This window comes from Lissotriton vulgaris, chromosome 1_1, assembly GCF_964263255.1.
Source record: "Lissotriton vulgaris chromosome 1_1, aLisVul1.2, whole genome shotgun sequence".
Taxonomy (NCBI): Eukaryota; Metazoa; Chordata; class Amphibia; order Caudata; family Salamandridae; genus Lissotriton; species Lissotriton vulgaris.
Genome location: NC_141685.1, coordinates 1,905,828,529 through 1,905,843,001, shown reverse-complemented (window position 1 = coordinate 1,905,843,001; position 14,473 = coordinate 1,905,828,529). Strand labels below are relative to the sequence as shown.

The window sequence follows — 14,473 nt, the reverse complement described above, 5'->3', positions numbered from 1 at the left end:
GGGAACCCATGTCCCTTCATTAGGGTATCATCCTGGACGGACCAAATGATGTACCCCCAATTACTAGGGTAGCCTCCTGGACGGACCAGATGGCCTACCTCCAATAAATGGTCAATGAGTGGGGAGCATATGTCCCTACATTAGGGTAGCCTCCTGGGCGGACCAGGTGAGCTACCCCCAATAAATAGTCAATCAGTGGGGAGTGGGTAGGCCTGACGAATCATAAAGGGGCATAACCTACCCTTTACTACTTGCAAAGACTAGACAGAATATTTCTATTCCACGTTATTTGCAAACAGAAAATACCTCAAACGAACAATTCCTTGGACAACAATGTCCAGTCAATCAATCAATCAGTGGGGAGAAAAACAGGCATGACGGATTACAACGGGGACAAACGTCTGCATTACCTGCCCTTCGCTATCTGCAAAGGGAGACAGACTATTCCTATTCGTCTCTGTTTGTGGACAGGGAAGATCTCAAAGAGCAACAATCGATTATTAATCGATATCAAACAATCAGTGGGGAGAAAGGTAGGCCTGACGAATCATAAAGGGGCATAACCTACCCTTCTCCATCTGCAAAGAGAGACGAACGTTCCTATTCGCCGCTGTTTGCAAACAGAGAATGTCTCGTTCTCAAGAAGAAAACCAATATTTCAAGTAGCAACCAAAGCTAAATGAACAACAACAACAATATCAGTATTTAAATACCGATTCCAATACAATCAATCAAACAATCAGATGGATAAAACCATCCTACCAATCAGGCGTAAAACGCCCTACTTAATCTTACCCGGACCGGACCATGTGGACAGTTCTTTGTCTTCCTCCTCCAGCGCCCGATCGTTCTCTTACTCTATGCAGCATTCCTGTGGGATTCCAGTCAGGACAATAGGTCACTCGAGAGAGGTCCGTTCAGAATCGGTGAAGTTCATTCGATCGGCAGCCGGACGAGGGCCCTCTCAAGGCAGGTATACTCCAATCATTTAGATGTTCACCTCGTCGTCTGGATCTCTCTTACTGGACCTTATGTCACTGATGGACCCCGCATTGGGACGCCAATTGTGGAAAGTGAGCCCATATTACTATCGATGCCCGGGCTGCTGGCGCAAGTCGCCTCTTAGTTCCCATTCTGAATAGTTACCAAATAAAGAGACGGGCGCTGGCAGCAGGAATCACAAGAACAGAGTTTTATTTCTCATGAGGAGAGCCTGTCATTTCGGACACGAAACACAGTGTCTTTCGGGAGGTGCTCTAACAAGTTCTCTGAGACATCGCCTTTTATACTTTACAAAACATTCCTTATTACAATAACGACATTGTGAAACAAGGGAAAGACATCCCCATAATTCTCGTGTCAATCCCACCCCACATACATCCACAATAGAGGCCCTTAGCCTGCCGATAAGAGGAGGGGGCAATCACGCAGCTGAGTGTTCCGCCGATTCTTTGGATGTGTGCGCCTGATCGTACCCCAGGGGGTGGGGAGGCCAGGATCAATAGTGGGTCCTTTGAAGAGGAGTGACTCCATACACTAAGGGGCAGTAAACAGTATCTCCCGGCTTAGGCGATGGCCTCGGACCTGTGTGGACAGTCAATCGCGGAGGGAGGGTTTACCAACAGAGGGGTTATTCATGAAAGGAAAGGAGGTGTTGGTCAGGCGCGGCCGTGACTCCCAAGGACAGGGTCATGCGGACTTGTGCATGTGAGAGAGGGGGCAGCCGGGGTGCGCGGAGGAAGAGGGTCATTTGAGAGTGGGGGGGGGGTGTTCAAAATGCGCGCAGGAGGGAAGCCGGGGATTTCAATGAGCAGGCAAAGAGGCCATGGTGCCTAAAATGGCTGTCAGGTACATGCGGGCATGGGCCTTTGCTGGTGGTGTGATGCGGTCAACGTCTCAAGACATTCATGGTGCGCACAGGGAGGGGAATGGGAAAAGACAAATGAACGCCGCTTATGTACATCAATTTCGTGAATTTCCACATAAGCAGGATGAGTTGGTGATAAAAAAAAATATTCTTATGTGTCAATTTCATTGGTTTTCCGCATATGCTGCATAGGATCCTACCATAATTTGGCAAAAAGACATTACCATTGGCAAAACTAATAGTTCTTGCACTGCCGATACCTATATGCTATCCTACCACACCTGCCCCTTAAGTGCTGCTAATGTGTAGCTTGCCACAGACTTTTTAAACATGTCATGCCACAAAAATCAACAGCACACCACACAATTAAACTCCACTACATACCACTTTTACAACACAAAATACCATTCTAACTAATACCACTCCATATCACACAATCCTACTCCACATATTTCCATTACCCTCAATACCACATAATTACAATCCACATAATTCCACAGCACACCATGCCACACAATTCAGCGACACAAATCCACTCCACACCACGCAATTACACAGATAAATAATACAATCCAACCCACATAATACCGCTACACACCTCATACACACACTTCATAACACATAGGTAAAAGAGATTGCCATTTATAAAGCCACTAGCTCTAACTTAAACAAATGTGAGACCTATTGCATTTCCAATGCTTGTTTCTCCTGGGTAGAAGAGGGAGCTGTCCTAGTCCTTCATACCTCCTCTCAGGTTACATACAGCAGGTCCATTTTTATTGGGATCTACCACATGTCCAGAAAGTGTTCTAAGGATGGTGCCTTGGGGTGCCATATTTATTAATGGCACCAGCAATGGTGAGGGTTACTTGTGGCTCTTTCCTAATCAATGGGACAAATGTTCCCAAGGGCAACCCTATCCACTTTTGAAGCGGTTCCTGTTTCCCCACTGCAAAAAATCCACAGTGACCAGAGACACTGTCATAATGGGCCTGGTTACAGGGGAAACAATCCATTTTTTTTGTCACACATGTTCCACTCTTAAATATTATGCGCTCTACCTTTGGGCAGCACAGTGTGCTAAGGGAAGACATATTTAATATTGAACCCCTTCAAGGCTGATGACGGCCCCCAGCCGTCATGCATCACAGTGCTCGTGTGCTGATGACGGCTGGGGGCCGTCATGAACCCGCCCACTCTTCAGAAGTGCCGCACAGGCGCAGAATCGCGCCCGCGCCCAAGGGGTTAAACTAAGGTTTACCTACGAGTCAAATTGGTGATTTTGACAGGTCTGTGCTGCAGTGTTCAAGCTACTCCTGTCAGGCTATAGGATAAGCTGAAGCCATGTTTTCACTTCCACTGTAGTGGATGAAACAATAGCTGCTGAAGTCCACAGGTGGCATTTAACGTCCAGGCTCTGGGTACATTTTCTCTACAATACAAGGGTCTTTAATATGCAAGTTAAATAAATCATTTAGAGATAAGTCAATTTAGCAATGTTTAAAGGTCTCTTTGTTGTAATTTAGTGGAGTAAAGTGCATAGAGATCTAAGTCCAGTAAAAACAGGATCCAGAAAGAGGTGAAACATCTGGGATTACTGCAGAGTAAATAAGGATTTCCTGCAGTCAAAATAAACGACAGCAGGGATGTGGACACTGTAGGAGCAAAAGGATAGACTTGACCAAACACTTCACTGCAATATGATTGGTGCAAAGTAAACGACATAGGTGCCTGCTTCACATCTACATGACAACCTCAATTGTCCCTCCAGTATGTCAATCTATTGGAACATTACACTGTTGGTCTGTATATGGCAATAATCAAGGAAAGCACTGGAAAAGGAATTGCCTACATGGTGACTGAGGACCAGAATTGCGCCCTGTTGTTCTTTTTCAATGCCACAGTGAAATCAACATTTGTGCAGAAGGGCAACACTGAGCTACACTCTAAAGCCTCTCTGGCCATCAGCCACAGCATCACCCCACTGTGCATTGTAGCCTCCAAGGGTCTAAATCCAAACTTAAGTATGGTCACTCTGTTAACTGTTGCTGCCCAGTTAACTACATTAGTAAAACATCTCTTCCGAACTCAAAGATCAATCAATAGTTAAAAGGATTACTTGTTGAAGAAGATGAATATTAATTTGTTGTGGCTGTTGAGAACATGGACTAGGCACCAAAAACGTTGTTTCCTTTCTGATAACTGGACTACATTGCTTTAGCCAAAGAATGTTGTTTTGACTATCTGCCCTTGGTGTGTCCTTTTCAGCAAGAACTTGTCATCGAAGGGAGGAAGGAGTAGAGCGATACCCAGCTTTTATCCTAGGTTCTGTGACTGGAATCAATCAATCAATCAATCAGTGACACTTATAAAGCGCGCTACATACCCGTGGGGTCTCAAGGCGCTGGGGGGGGGGGGGAGCCGCTACTGCTCGAACAGCCAGGTCTTCAGCTTCTTCCTGAAGGAGAGGTGGTCTTGGGTCAGGCGCAGGTCGGTCGGGAGGGAGTTCCAGGTCTTGGCGGCCAGGTGGGAGAAGGACCTTCCTCCTGTAGTCGCTCTTCGGATGCGGGGGACGGCGGCGAGGGCGTGGTTGGCTGATCGGAGGTGGCGTTTGGGAGCGTAGAAGTTGACTCGGCTGTTGAGGTAGCTCGGGCCTTGGTCGTGTAGGGCTTTGTGTGCGTGGGTGAGGAGGCGGAAGGTGATTCTTTTGTTGACGGGGAGCCAGTGAAGGTCTCGCAGATGTCCGGAGATGTGGCTGGTTCGTGGGATGTCGAGGATGAGTCTGGCTGAGGCGTTCTGGATCCGCTGGAGTCTCTTCTGGAGCTTGGCGGTGGTCCCGGCGTAGAGGGCGTTGCCGTAGTCCAGTCGGCTGGTGACGAGGGCCTGGGTGACGCTTCCTGGTCTCGGTGGGGATCCACCAGAAGATCTTCCGTAGCATGCGTAGGATGTTGAAGCATGCCGAGGAGACGTTGTTGACTTGCCTGGTCATGGAGAGGGAGGAGTCCAGGATGAAGCCCAGGTTGCGTGCATGGTCTGTCGGTTTGGGTGCGGTGCCCAGGGCGGGAGGCCACCAGGAGTCGTCCCAGGCGGAGGGAGAGGAGCCCAGGATGAGGACCTCCGTCTTGTCCGAGTTCAGTTTCAGGCGGCTGGTCGTCATCCACTCGGCTACCTCTTTCATCCCTTCGTGCAGGTTGGCTCTGGCGGCGGCGGGGTCGTTGGTCAGGGAGAGGATCAGCTGGGTGTCGTCGGCGTAGGAGATTATGGAACTGCAACACATTGCTTTTTTCGACGTTCTAATAATATCAATTGCATTGTGCTTTCAGGAAATTAAATTTCTTAAGTTAACCTATACTTGTGTTATACTTTTAGGGCCAGATGTATCAACAAACAATTTTTTATTTTCGTAATTGTGAATCCCTGCGATTTGCAATTAGAAAAGCGCAAAATGGAATGCATGAAAGTGTGTTTAACACTTTCTGCGATTCCTAGGGGATCGCAAATGACCTACCTCATGAATATTAATGAGGTAAGTTGCAATTTGCGACCCCCTAGGAATCGCAACAATTCACGGGGATGGTGGCCTGCTAGGGACAGCAGACCACCATGTCAGTGAATGCTTTTAAATAAAGAAATCTTTTTTTTTGGGAAGCAGGACGTTTTCCTTAAAGGAAAACTGGATGCTTTACAAAAAGAAAAATGAAAAGTTTTCCTTTCATTTTCTAAGAGCAGGCAGTGGTCCATGGGACCACTGCCTGCTCTTAGAAAATGCATTTACAAACATTCACAAAGGGGTAGGTGTCCCTGGGAGACCACTTCCCATTTGCAAATTAGTTACCACCTACTTGAAGTAAGTGGTTAAATGCAAATGTTTTGCGACCGCATTTCTGTTGCAAAACGTTCATGCATAGCGATGCGATTTGGTATTAGGAAGGGATGCCCTAAACACGACCCTTCCTAATAGCGAATCGTAAACCCATTTTGCGATTCGATAACAGGTTACTGAAATGGAAAATAGAGGTTGCTGCATCGGAAGAGCATTTTTTTGCATCAGCAAACGGCCTATTCTGCAAATCGGCCGTTTGCGAAGGCAAAGAATGCTTGATTCATCTGACCCTTATTGTGTTTGTTTCAGGGTACGGTCTTCATGTATTAAGCACAACTCCCCTTTATTCTCTCTTGTCTTAGCTAAACTTTCCGAAAGAATAATATTAAATAATCACATCTGATGCCCACAGTTGAAACAACATATCTAACACAGGTTTGTAGGTCAAGAGCTGTAACTGAGAATCCTTACACGATTTAAAACAACTGGAACGCCTGCTTCGGAACAGTCCTCAAGAACTAGGGAAAGGGATCTTCTGCCTAATATTGATTGGTGTTTCGTTCATTTGAAAGTTGAGGTGGGATAAGCTGTACGCTTTAAAAAGGTACAGAGCACTGGTTCCTTAAATTTTGACTTCTGGGGGTCCCCACTTAATCATTACTGGAACCAAGGGACACCAACTGAATTATTATTGGAATCCAGGGACTCCCAACTGAGCCATTACTGGAAGCCGCAGACCGGCAAAACAATATACAAAAAATACAGAAAAAAGCATTGATCAAACAAATACACAAATGATGACTCATTTGATTTAATTTGCAAACGTGTATACGTAAAAAAATCAACATTTACATTTTAATAAAGGTTAAAGCTTTTTTAAATTCAAATGAGGTCACTCATCGTCCATACTGGATTCTGTTTGCTGCACCTGCACTACTCCCACAAGTCAATATGAGGATACTAATTAATTTTTTTGCCTTTTGCCTCCAATTTCATATTGCTTCACATTTACAGTATGTTTAAGATTTTTCAATTTTACATTTAGCTTCTTTATTTATATACACCTTATTAATCTGTTAATATTGTTTAATATTCTAAGTAGTCCCGTACCTCCTGAGGAGGCTTTGCGGACCCCCAGGGGTCCCCGGACCACAGGTTGTGAACCTCAGGTATAGAGAAATTAAGCAGCCATGCTTGTCACTATGTTCATTTTAATAAAACTTGAAACCAGGGAAAGGGAACATACTTGGGTCGACTGGGAAACTTCTAGTTCATAATGTTACCAATGACATTTCTTTCTAGCTACCTTTAGTTTTCTCCATAGTATCCAAAATATCAATAATATGTTTATGGTAAAAAGAGGGGCAGTGGCAGAGTATAATTTATGCACTGAAACACGAGTGGAAGTGAGACAAAACTGTAATGACTGCGTAAAAAATTCCACTGCAGCTGTTTCTTTGCAATTTTTTTTGTACATAACCACCCACAAGAAGTAATTGCTCAACTAAGGTTTTATTCTTATAGCCGAATTTTTTTGAGCTTTTTTTATTTGAATTCGGCGCTCTCTTGAGGAATTAATAGGAAATTCTGATCATATCAATTACTATCAGCAAAGAAGAAAATAATCACACCTTCAATTTGCATTCTCACTCAGAGCAAGCAAGGCGCTCTCTGGACAGATAGGTATAAAAAAAACATGGCTACCAAAATTTCACAAAACCATGCTTAATTAACATTTGCTCTTTGGTAAAATAGGCACAATTCGGTGAATATGACTTAATTTCTTGTTTTCGTCCATCGATGTATCCCACGTGAATGTGACATGAAAGTAAATTTCGAGGAAACTAACAGGCTTGTTATGTGGCAAGAGAGTCATCATTGGTGATTGTTGCCTAACTGCACACTGCTGAGTCACTCTAATAGTATGAATAGTCTGGGGTGACTCGTCATTTTAGGAGTCAAGACAATTACTTAGGAATTACTCAAAGTACGTTTCCGGTACTGGTTATTTATCTACATTGTTTCTTTTAGTTATTGCGTGTGGTCTGCCGGTTGTAACTGTTGCTCACAAGTGACATGTCGTATGTGTGTGGTCTTCCTACAGCTGTCCCGATCCGAGCAGCGGATGAACAGGTTGGATCAGTGCTACTGCGAGAGATCATGCGCAGTGAAAGGCACCATCTATCGAGAGTACGAATCCTGGACAGACGGCTGTAAGAACTGCACATGCACGGTACGTCACTCTGGACAATTATTATAAGAAGCCAGTCGCAGTACAGCAAAGGGGGTGAGGTGACATAATGCTAAGAGAATAATGCATGCTTTGGAATATTGCAGGCAGCTCTGTCACTGCGACTGTAAAACTATTACTTACAATTTGTAATTAATCTACTAAGAAGGACAGTTTTAAAAGTCTAACTCAATGCAATGTTATACTTTTTGGGGGGAACTAAATTGTAGTGTATGTATATCTAAGCACGTAGGTAAGACGATTGCATGTACAAGTTATTTCGTTAGAAAAAAAGGCAAATGGTCAACTATTCTGCTGGTCGAAAAGTAATTGGAAAATTCAAGAAGCCAACATTTTCCATGAACACTATTTCCAAAGCAAATCTGATTTAAGATGATGTGAGAGGGGTGAAACCTTACTCAAGTAGCAAACACAATCCTGGTCAGAGTGAGGCACAAGCAATCCCCAAATTAACCTGTGCTCAACCCTCTGGTTGCTTGGCACAGAGCAATTAGACCTAATCTATTCGGGGCTCAGGATGGCCCCCGGCCGTCCCATGTCCCAGTGGGCATGTGCGGAGGACGGCCGGGTGCCATCAGAAACATGCCCACTCATTAATTCTCCCGTACAGCGGGAGAATTTGCGCAGCACCAAAGGGGTTAAAATAGAGGCAATGTGTAAAGTATTCATGTAGCACTTCAAACAATAATAAGGTGAAAAAACAACTCTAGAAAAATCCCACACCATTTTAGAGAAATAGAGTAACATTTAATAAATAAATAAATCAAGGCCAAACTGACAGAAATCCAATCAGTAGAACCTGAGTAGCAACCACAATCCTGGTCACAGTGAGGCACAAGCAATCCCCAAATTAACCTGTGCTCAACCCTCTGGTTGCTTGGCACAGAGCAATTAGATCTAATCTATTCCATGCTCAGGATGGCCCCTGGCTGTCCCATGTCCCAGTGGGTGTGTGTGGAGGACGGCCAGGGGCCGTCGGAAACATGACCACTCATTAATTCTCCCGCACAGCGGGAGAATTCGCGCAGCGCCAAAGGGTTTAAAATAGAGGCAATGTGTAAAGTATTCATGTAGCACTTCAAACAATAATAAGGTGAAAATACAACTCTAGAAAAATCCCACACCATTTTAGAGAAATAGAGTAACATTTAATAAATAAATAAATCAAGGCCAAACCGACAGAAATCCAATCAGTAGAACCTGAGTTAAGAATTTTTAAAAATTGAAGTGAAAATAGCACCAAAAAAGCCCAAAACTCCTCTCACAGCATTCTGGTCATACAAGACTGGGAGAAAGTTACACGTTCAGGCCAACTATAATGCCGTGTGGTCAGATACAGCGACTAGTTTAGGCAGGCTGAAAAGCTACCTTCTCAGTCCAGCACAAAGAGTCCCGTTCACAGTGGCAGGGGCTGAAGGAGCAGGGAAGCATCAAAGATGGTTATTGATGTAGCATGAACAGCAGGTCTGACGTCACGGACTGGTTTCGCTGTAGTGCAAAGATTCTGTTGTTGTCATCAACAGTCGGGCTGGTGCTTCATGGTGGCACTCCCTGTGAACCCTTAATGCTCTACCACGATCAGTTTGGTTGGCGGAACTTTGCATTGACAAGCAATGCCAGTGACAAAGTTTGGCAACAACAGGTACTTCACATTCAAGTTCGCAAAGACCCCAAAATCTTCAATCCAGCTTCAATGAGGCAACACCAAGAGTCCAGGACCTGAGGGGCACAACTTGGGTATAAGGGGCTGGCTCTAGCTGGATCTGCGTGTTGGTTCAGGTGAGTGGGAGCATGTTCTGTCATTGTTGCTCAGGCGGCCAGGGGGCGTGGCTTGGGCGCCGATGGCGATGGTCGCCTGAGAGCTCGGCTCCGGGACTGAGCCTGGGATTATCCTGTAAATCGGAGGCTGCGGGGCACCCCAGACCCCGCATTCAGCTGAGCGGACCGACGAAGACCTGCCGGGGCCCCTGGTGGAGCTCGGACGAGGGTTGCTCCGGAGTAAAACCGAAGTTTGCGGAGTTGCGGAGTGCGACCCAACATGGCGCCCGGACTTCTTTGTCCCCCTGGTCGGACCCACTGACTTGGAGAAGGGCCGCGAGCAGCGACTTGCGCCCGGTTTTGCCATCCCCGGCTGCTCTGTGCATTGGATATCTATTGGATTGGACTTTTTACAACGAGTTTGCACTCGGTTGGGTGACCGGGCGGATGCCCACGTTGTAGAGGACCCCGGGAGCGGGCGCCCTGTGATCCAGGCGGTGGCCCGCCTCGCGACTCCGCAACTAGCTACGTCTTCCTGGCCAGTCCACTTCCATGGGAGGCGCGACACTCTGGCACCACAAATCGTCCGATGGAGTTGGTGACCCTCACCCCGGGTCTCTAGCGGGTGAGCGGGCCTGCCCGACTCGGCGACGGTTGTCTCCGCCCCCTCATCGGTGCCCTCGGACGCCGTGGCGGTGGCGTGAGCCGAAGCGGAGGAGTCTTCACAGGCCCTGGAGAAGGAGGTCGCCCATACTCGATTTGAGGACCAGTAACCGGGAGGGTCGTGGTCGACACCTGCACACGGAGACGCCTACTCCGGGACCTTCACGGAGTGCCCCCGGCGGCATGGGGAAACCTAGAGGAGCCAAGGGGACTACCCCGACCGCCTCGGACTCGGAAGCCCAGGACAAAGAGGAGCATGGGGACCCAAAGAGTTCTGGTGGCGCGTCGATGCAGCAACAGTTCGACCGCGTCCTGGAGGCGATAGCGACTACGAGATCGGCCCTCCAACAGGACATTGCTCAGGTGGCGACGAGCCTAGGCCTCCTCAGAGCGGACCACGGCAAACTTTCAGACCGGGTCAAGGAGGTGGAGAGCTCGGTGAAAACCTTGGAGCCGGCGCAGCGAACCTTGGCTGCGACGATGAAGGATGCCCTATCCCGAATTGCGACCCTGGAACAGAGGGCGGAAGATGCGGAAGGCCGCAACAGGAGGAACAACATCCGTGTAGTGGGCCTACCGGAAAAGATCGAGGATGGCGACATGGTGACATACTTGGAGACCTGGCTCCGTGACACGGTGGCCCCGGAGGGGCTATCCTCCTTCTACACTCTGGAGCGTGCCCACAGAGTCCCGGCACGGCCACCGTAACAGGGACGCACCCCGAGGCCGGTGGTGGCGCGGTTGTTGCACTTTCAGGACAGGGACTTAATCCTTAATGCCGCCAGACATAATGGTCCATTCAAAGTAGCGAACAGTCAGGTGAACATCTTTCCGGATTACACCTACGAGACTCAACGCAAGCGGTTTTCCTTCCTAGCGGTCAAGCGCGAGCTCAGGAGCGAGGGCATCCAGTACTCGCTCCTCTACCCTGCAAGGCTCCGCATCATTGTCGATGACAAAACTCAGTTCTTCGACACCCCGGAGGATGTCTGTGCCTGGCTCGAGCTTTACAGGACAGGGAAAGATGGCTTTGGCTCCTCGTCCCAACAGGCAGATGAGCCAGAACAGAAGCGGCGATCCAGGAGGATCAGGAATCGCCGCGGCCGCACGGGAGGGCCCTCAACTGCAGAGACGTCGTCGGAGCGGAGGGGAGCGTTGGAAGTATTGTCGGAGTTGTCGGGTGCACGGGACGAAGCCATCGAAGAGGAAGAAAACCCGAGTGAAGAGGAGGCACCATCGGACTCGGAGGACTCAGTGACCGATAGTGCCCATACACCGGTGATCACACCGAAATCGGTGGAGGACCTTTTGGATGGACAAGGGTAACGGGGTATGCTGCCTTATTTTGGGAGGGGGCCCGGCAGGGGGGAGGCGGTTGCCGTCCATTATTGCTGACAAAGAGGGAGGGAGGGGTGGGGTGCCCCTGTTTCTGCCCCGAGAGGTTTTTGGCACTGTTTAGGGCTTGTTATAGTCCTGGTGGCCTGAGCGACGAGGGCCCACTGCCTCCGCCCGGCCCGCACCTGGCCCTTAAGGCCTTCCTACGGTGGCGACCGTAGGATTAGTAGGGGTTCTTGGGTTGATGGAAGACGAGGTTTGGATGGGATCTAGATGGTGCAGTTTGGGTCCTGTTCTGGGGTGGGTGGGTGAGGGTTTGGTTCGTTCCTGGGTTGTTTGGTTTTGGTTGGGGAAAATGGCCGCCATCAGTGCTGGGAGGAATGATGTCTTTTCTTTGTGGGGACCCGGATGGGGAGACTGTGCGAGAACAGTATGGGACAATGGCTGATGTTGCTAACTTGAAATGTGTCACTTGGAACGTAAGGGGGCTTCATACTATGTCCAGGCGCCACAAGGTCCACGCTTATTTAGTGCGTAGGGGAGTGCAAATGGCGCTGCTGCAGGAAACTCATCTGAACAAGGCGGAAGGGGCGGCGCTGCAGCGTAGATGGCGGGGGCAGGTCTTTTCCACGTCGTACTCCGCTTATGCCAGAGGGGCGCTAATATGGATCAGAGCAGGGGTCCCCTTCCAAGTCACGAGAACAGTGTTAGATCCAGAGGGGCGTTATGTGGCCATCTCGGGCACTCTAGGAGGGAGGGACCTAAACGTTTGCTGTGTGTACGCTCCTAATGTGGACCAGACTGCCTTCCTTTCCAGGTTATCGGGCTCGTTGGCCCACTTCTTCTCCGGGCCCCTCCTGCTTGGGGGAGACTTCAATTCCGTAGTGGACGTGGACATGGATCGCTCGCATCCACCGCTTCCCGATTCACCGGTTCGTCGCACGGCTAAGGGTCGTCAGGATTGGCAGACCCGCTGGGGCTTGACGGACATCTGGAGGGCGCATCACCCCGCATCTAGGGTTTATTCATATTTCTCGAGACTTCATGAGTTGCATGTCAGACTAGATGGCTTTCTTGGGTCGCCCGAACTGGTTTCGGCAGCGGTCCGATCTGAGTACTTGTCCAGGACCATTTCGGACCATAACCCCCTCCTGCTGGACCTCCGTTGGTTCCCCGGGACGCCGGTGGTGCCCACCTGGAAGCTGCGACCCGAGATTCTTGAGGACAGTGTCTTCAGGGCGGACCTGGGGGATAAGATATCGGAATATTTCACGTCCAACGGCGGCACCGCGAGTACTAGGGCGTTAGAATGGGATGCTTTTAAGGTAGTGGTGAGGGGTTACTGTATCTCTAAGAAGGTGGGCATGAGGCGCGTTATCCTAGCTGACTTAGATGCAGCGGACCGGAAACTCCGCGAGCTTGAAATTCGCCGCCCCGGACACCCGGAATTGCAAATACAAACGGCGGAAGCGAGGGAAAAGGTAGCGGCAGAGGTCGAACGGCTCCGCTGTTTTGATTATAAGGCTTATACGGTCCGGTCCATCGTGGAGGGAGACAGATCGAGCGCGTTGTTGGCGTGGTTGGCCAACCCTACGCGCCAGTCCCAATCGACGACAAGTATGCGTGAGGCAGACGGAACCGAGGTACACACTCAACCGGAGATTCTTAGTTGCTTCCGGCATTATTATGAATGTTTGTACCGCAGTCGCTCCGCACAAGACCCTGACCGACTTGATGATTATCTTCGTCCACTGGAGCTCCGCACAGTGGAGCAAGAAGTGGCGAAAGCCCTGGGATCCGACATTGAATTGGGGGAGATCCGCGGGGCCATTAAACGGATGGCGAGAAACAAGACCCTGGGACTGGATGGCCTACCTGTGGAGTTTTATGCAGCTTACGCTGATCTCCTAGCCCCTCGATTAGTGGTGGTCTACAGGGAGGCGAAGAGGCTGGGGCGACTCCCGAGCTCGATGTGTGAGGCGTTGGTGGTTCCTCTCCTCAAACCGGGCCGAGACTCATCCGACCCGGGATCTTACCGTCCCCTATCGATGTTGACGGTGGACTATAAAATACTGAGCAGCATCTTGGCCACGAGGCTGCTGGGACACATGAGTTCCCTGGTGCATGAGGACCAAGCTGGTTTCATCCCACGGCGGAACACGACTATGAATATTCGCAGGTTGTTCCGTTTGCTAGGGGAACCATTCGTGGATGCCCCGTCCCCGGTCGTCTTGTCGGTGGACCTGGAGAAGGCTTTTGATAGCCTGGAGGGGGACTACCTCTGCACGGTGCTGCGGAGATTCGGCCTCGGGGAGGGCTTTGTCAGGTGGACCGCGGTTCTCTATGCCTCTGCTTCGGCCAGGGTCCGGGCGGGCCCATTGATTTCCTCGCGGTATCCGGTAGAACGAGGCACGCGGCAAGGGTGTTCATTGTCCCCACTTCTTTTTGCGCTGGCGGTGGAGCCACTCGCGCTGCACCTTCGATCGGGAGCCCACTATACGGGCTTGTGGATGCCTGCGGGCCCGCATTATGTTTCGCTGTATGCGGACGACCTGTTGCTCTTCCTAGAGGACCCGCTCGACGCTTTACGTGGAGCGGCGGTGGCGCTCACAGAGTTCGGGGAGGTCTCGGGCCTCCGAGTGAATTGGTCTAAGACCTGTCTTTTTCCGGTACGCAGGGGTACTCCCGCCCCTGCCCTAAGTAGGGAGATTAGATGGGAGCCCGACTGCTTTAAGTACCTTGGGGTATTTGTTTATCACGACCAACCCGACCTCCT

The 14,473-nt window shown here is 49.5% G+C and overlaps 1 protein-coding gene across 1 annotated transcript in view; it reads left to right on the top strand.

The window, feature by feature from the left end:
* NELL2 (neural EGFL like 2) overlaps nt 1-14,473 on the top strand; it is a 1,025,546-nt gene that overhangs the window by 345,382 nt on the left and 665,691 nt on the right. The window contains exon 8 of the mRNA XM_086919530.1: nt 7,795-7,923. Coding sequence (XP_086775656.1) covers nt 7,795-7,923 — 129 coding nt within the window. The remainder of the gene's footprint in view (nt 1-7,794; nt 7,924-14,473) is intronic.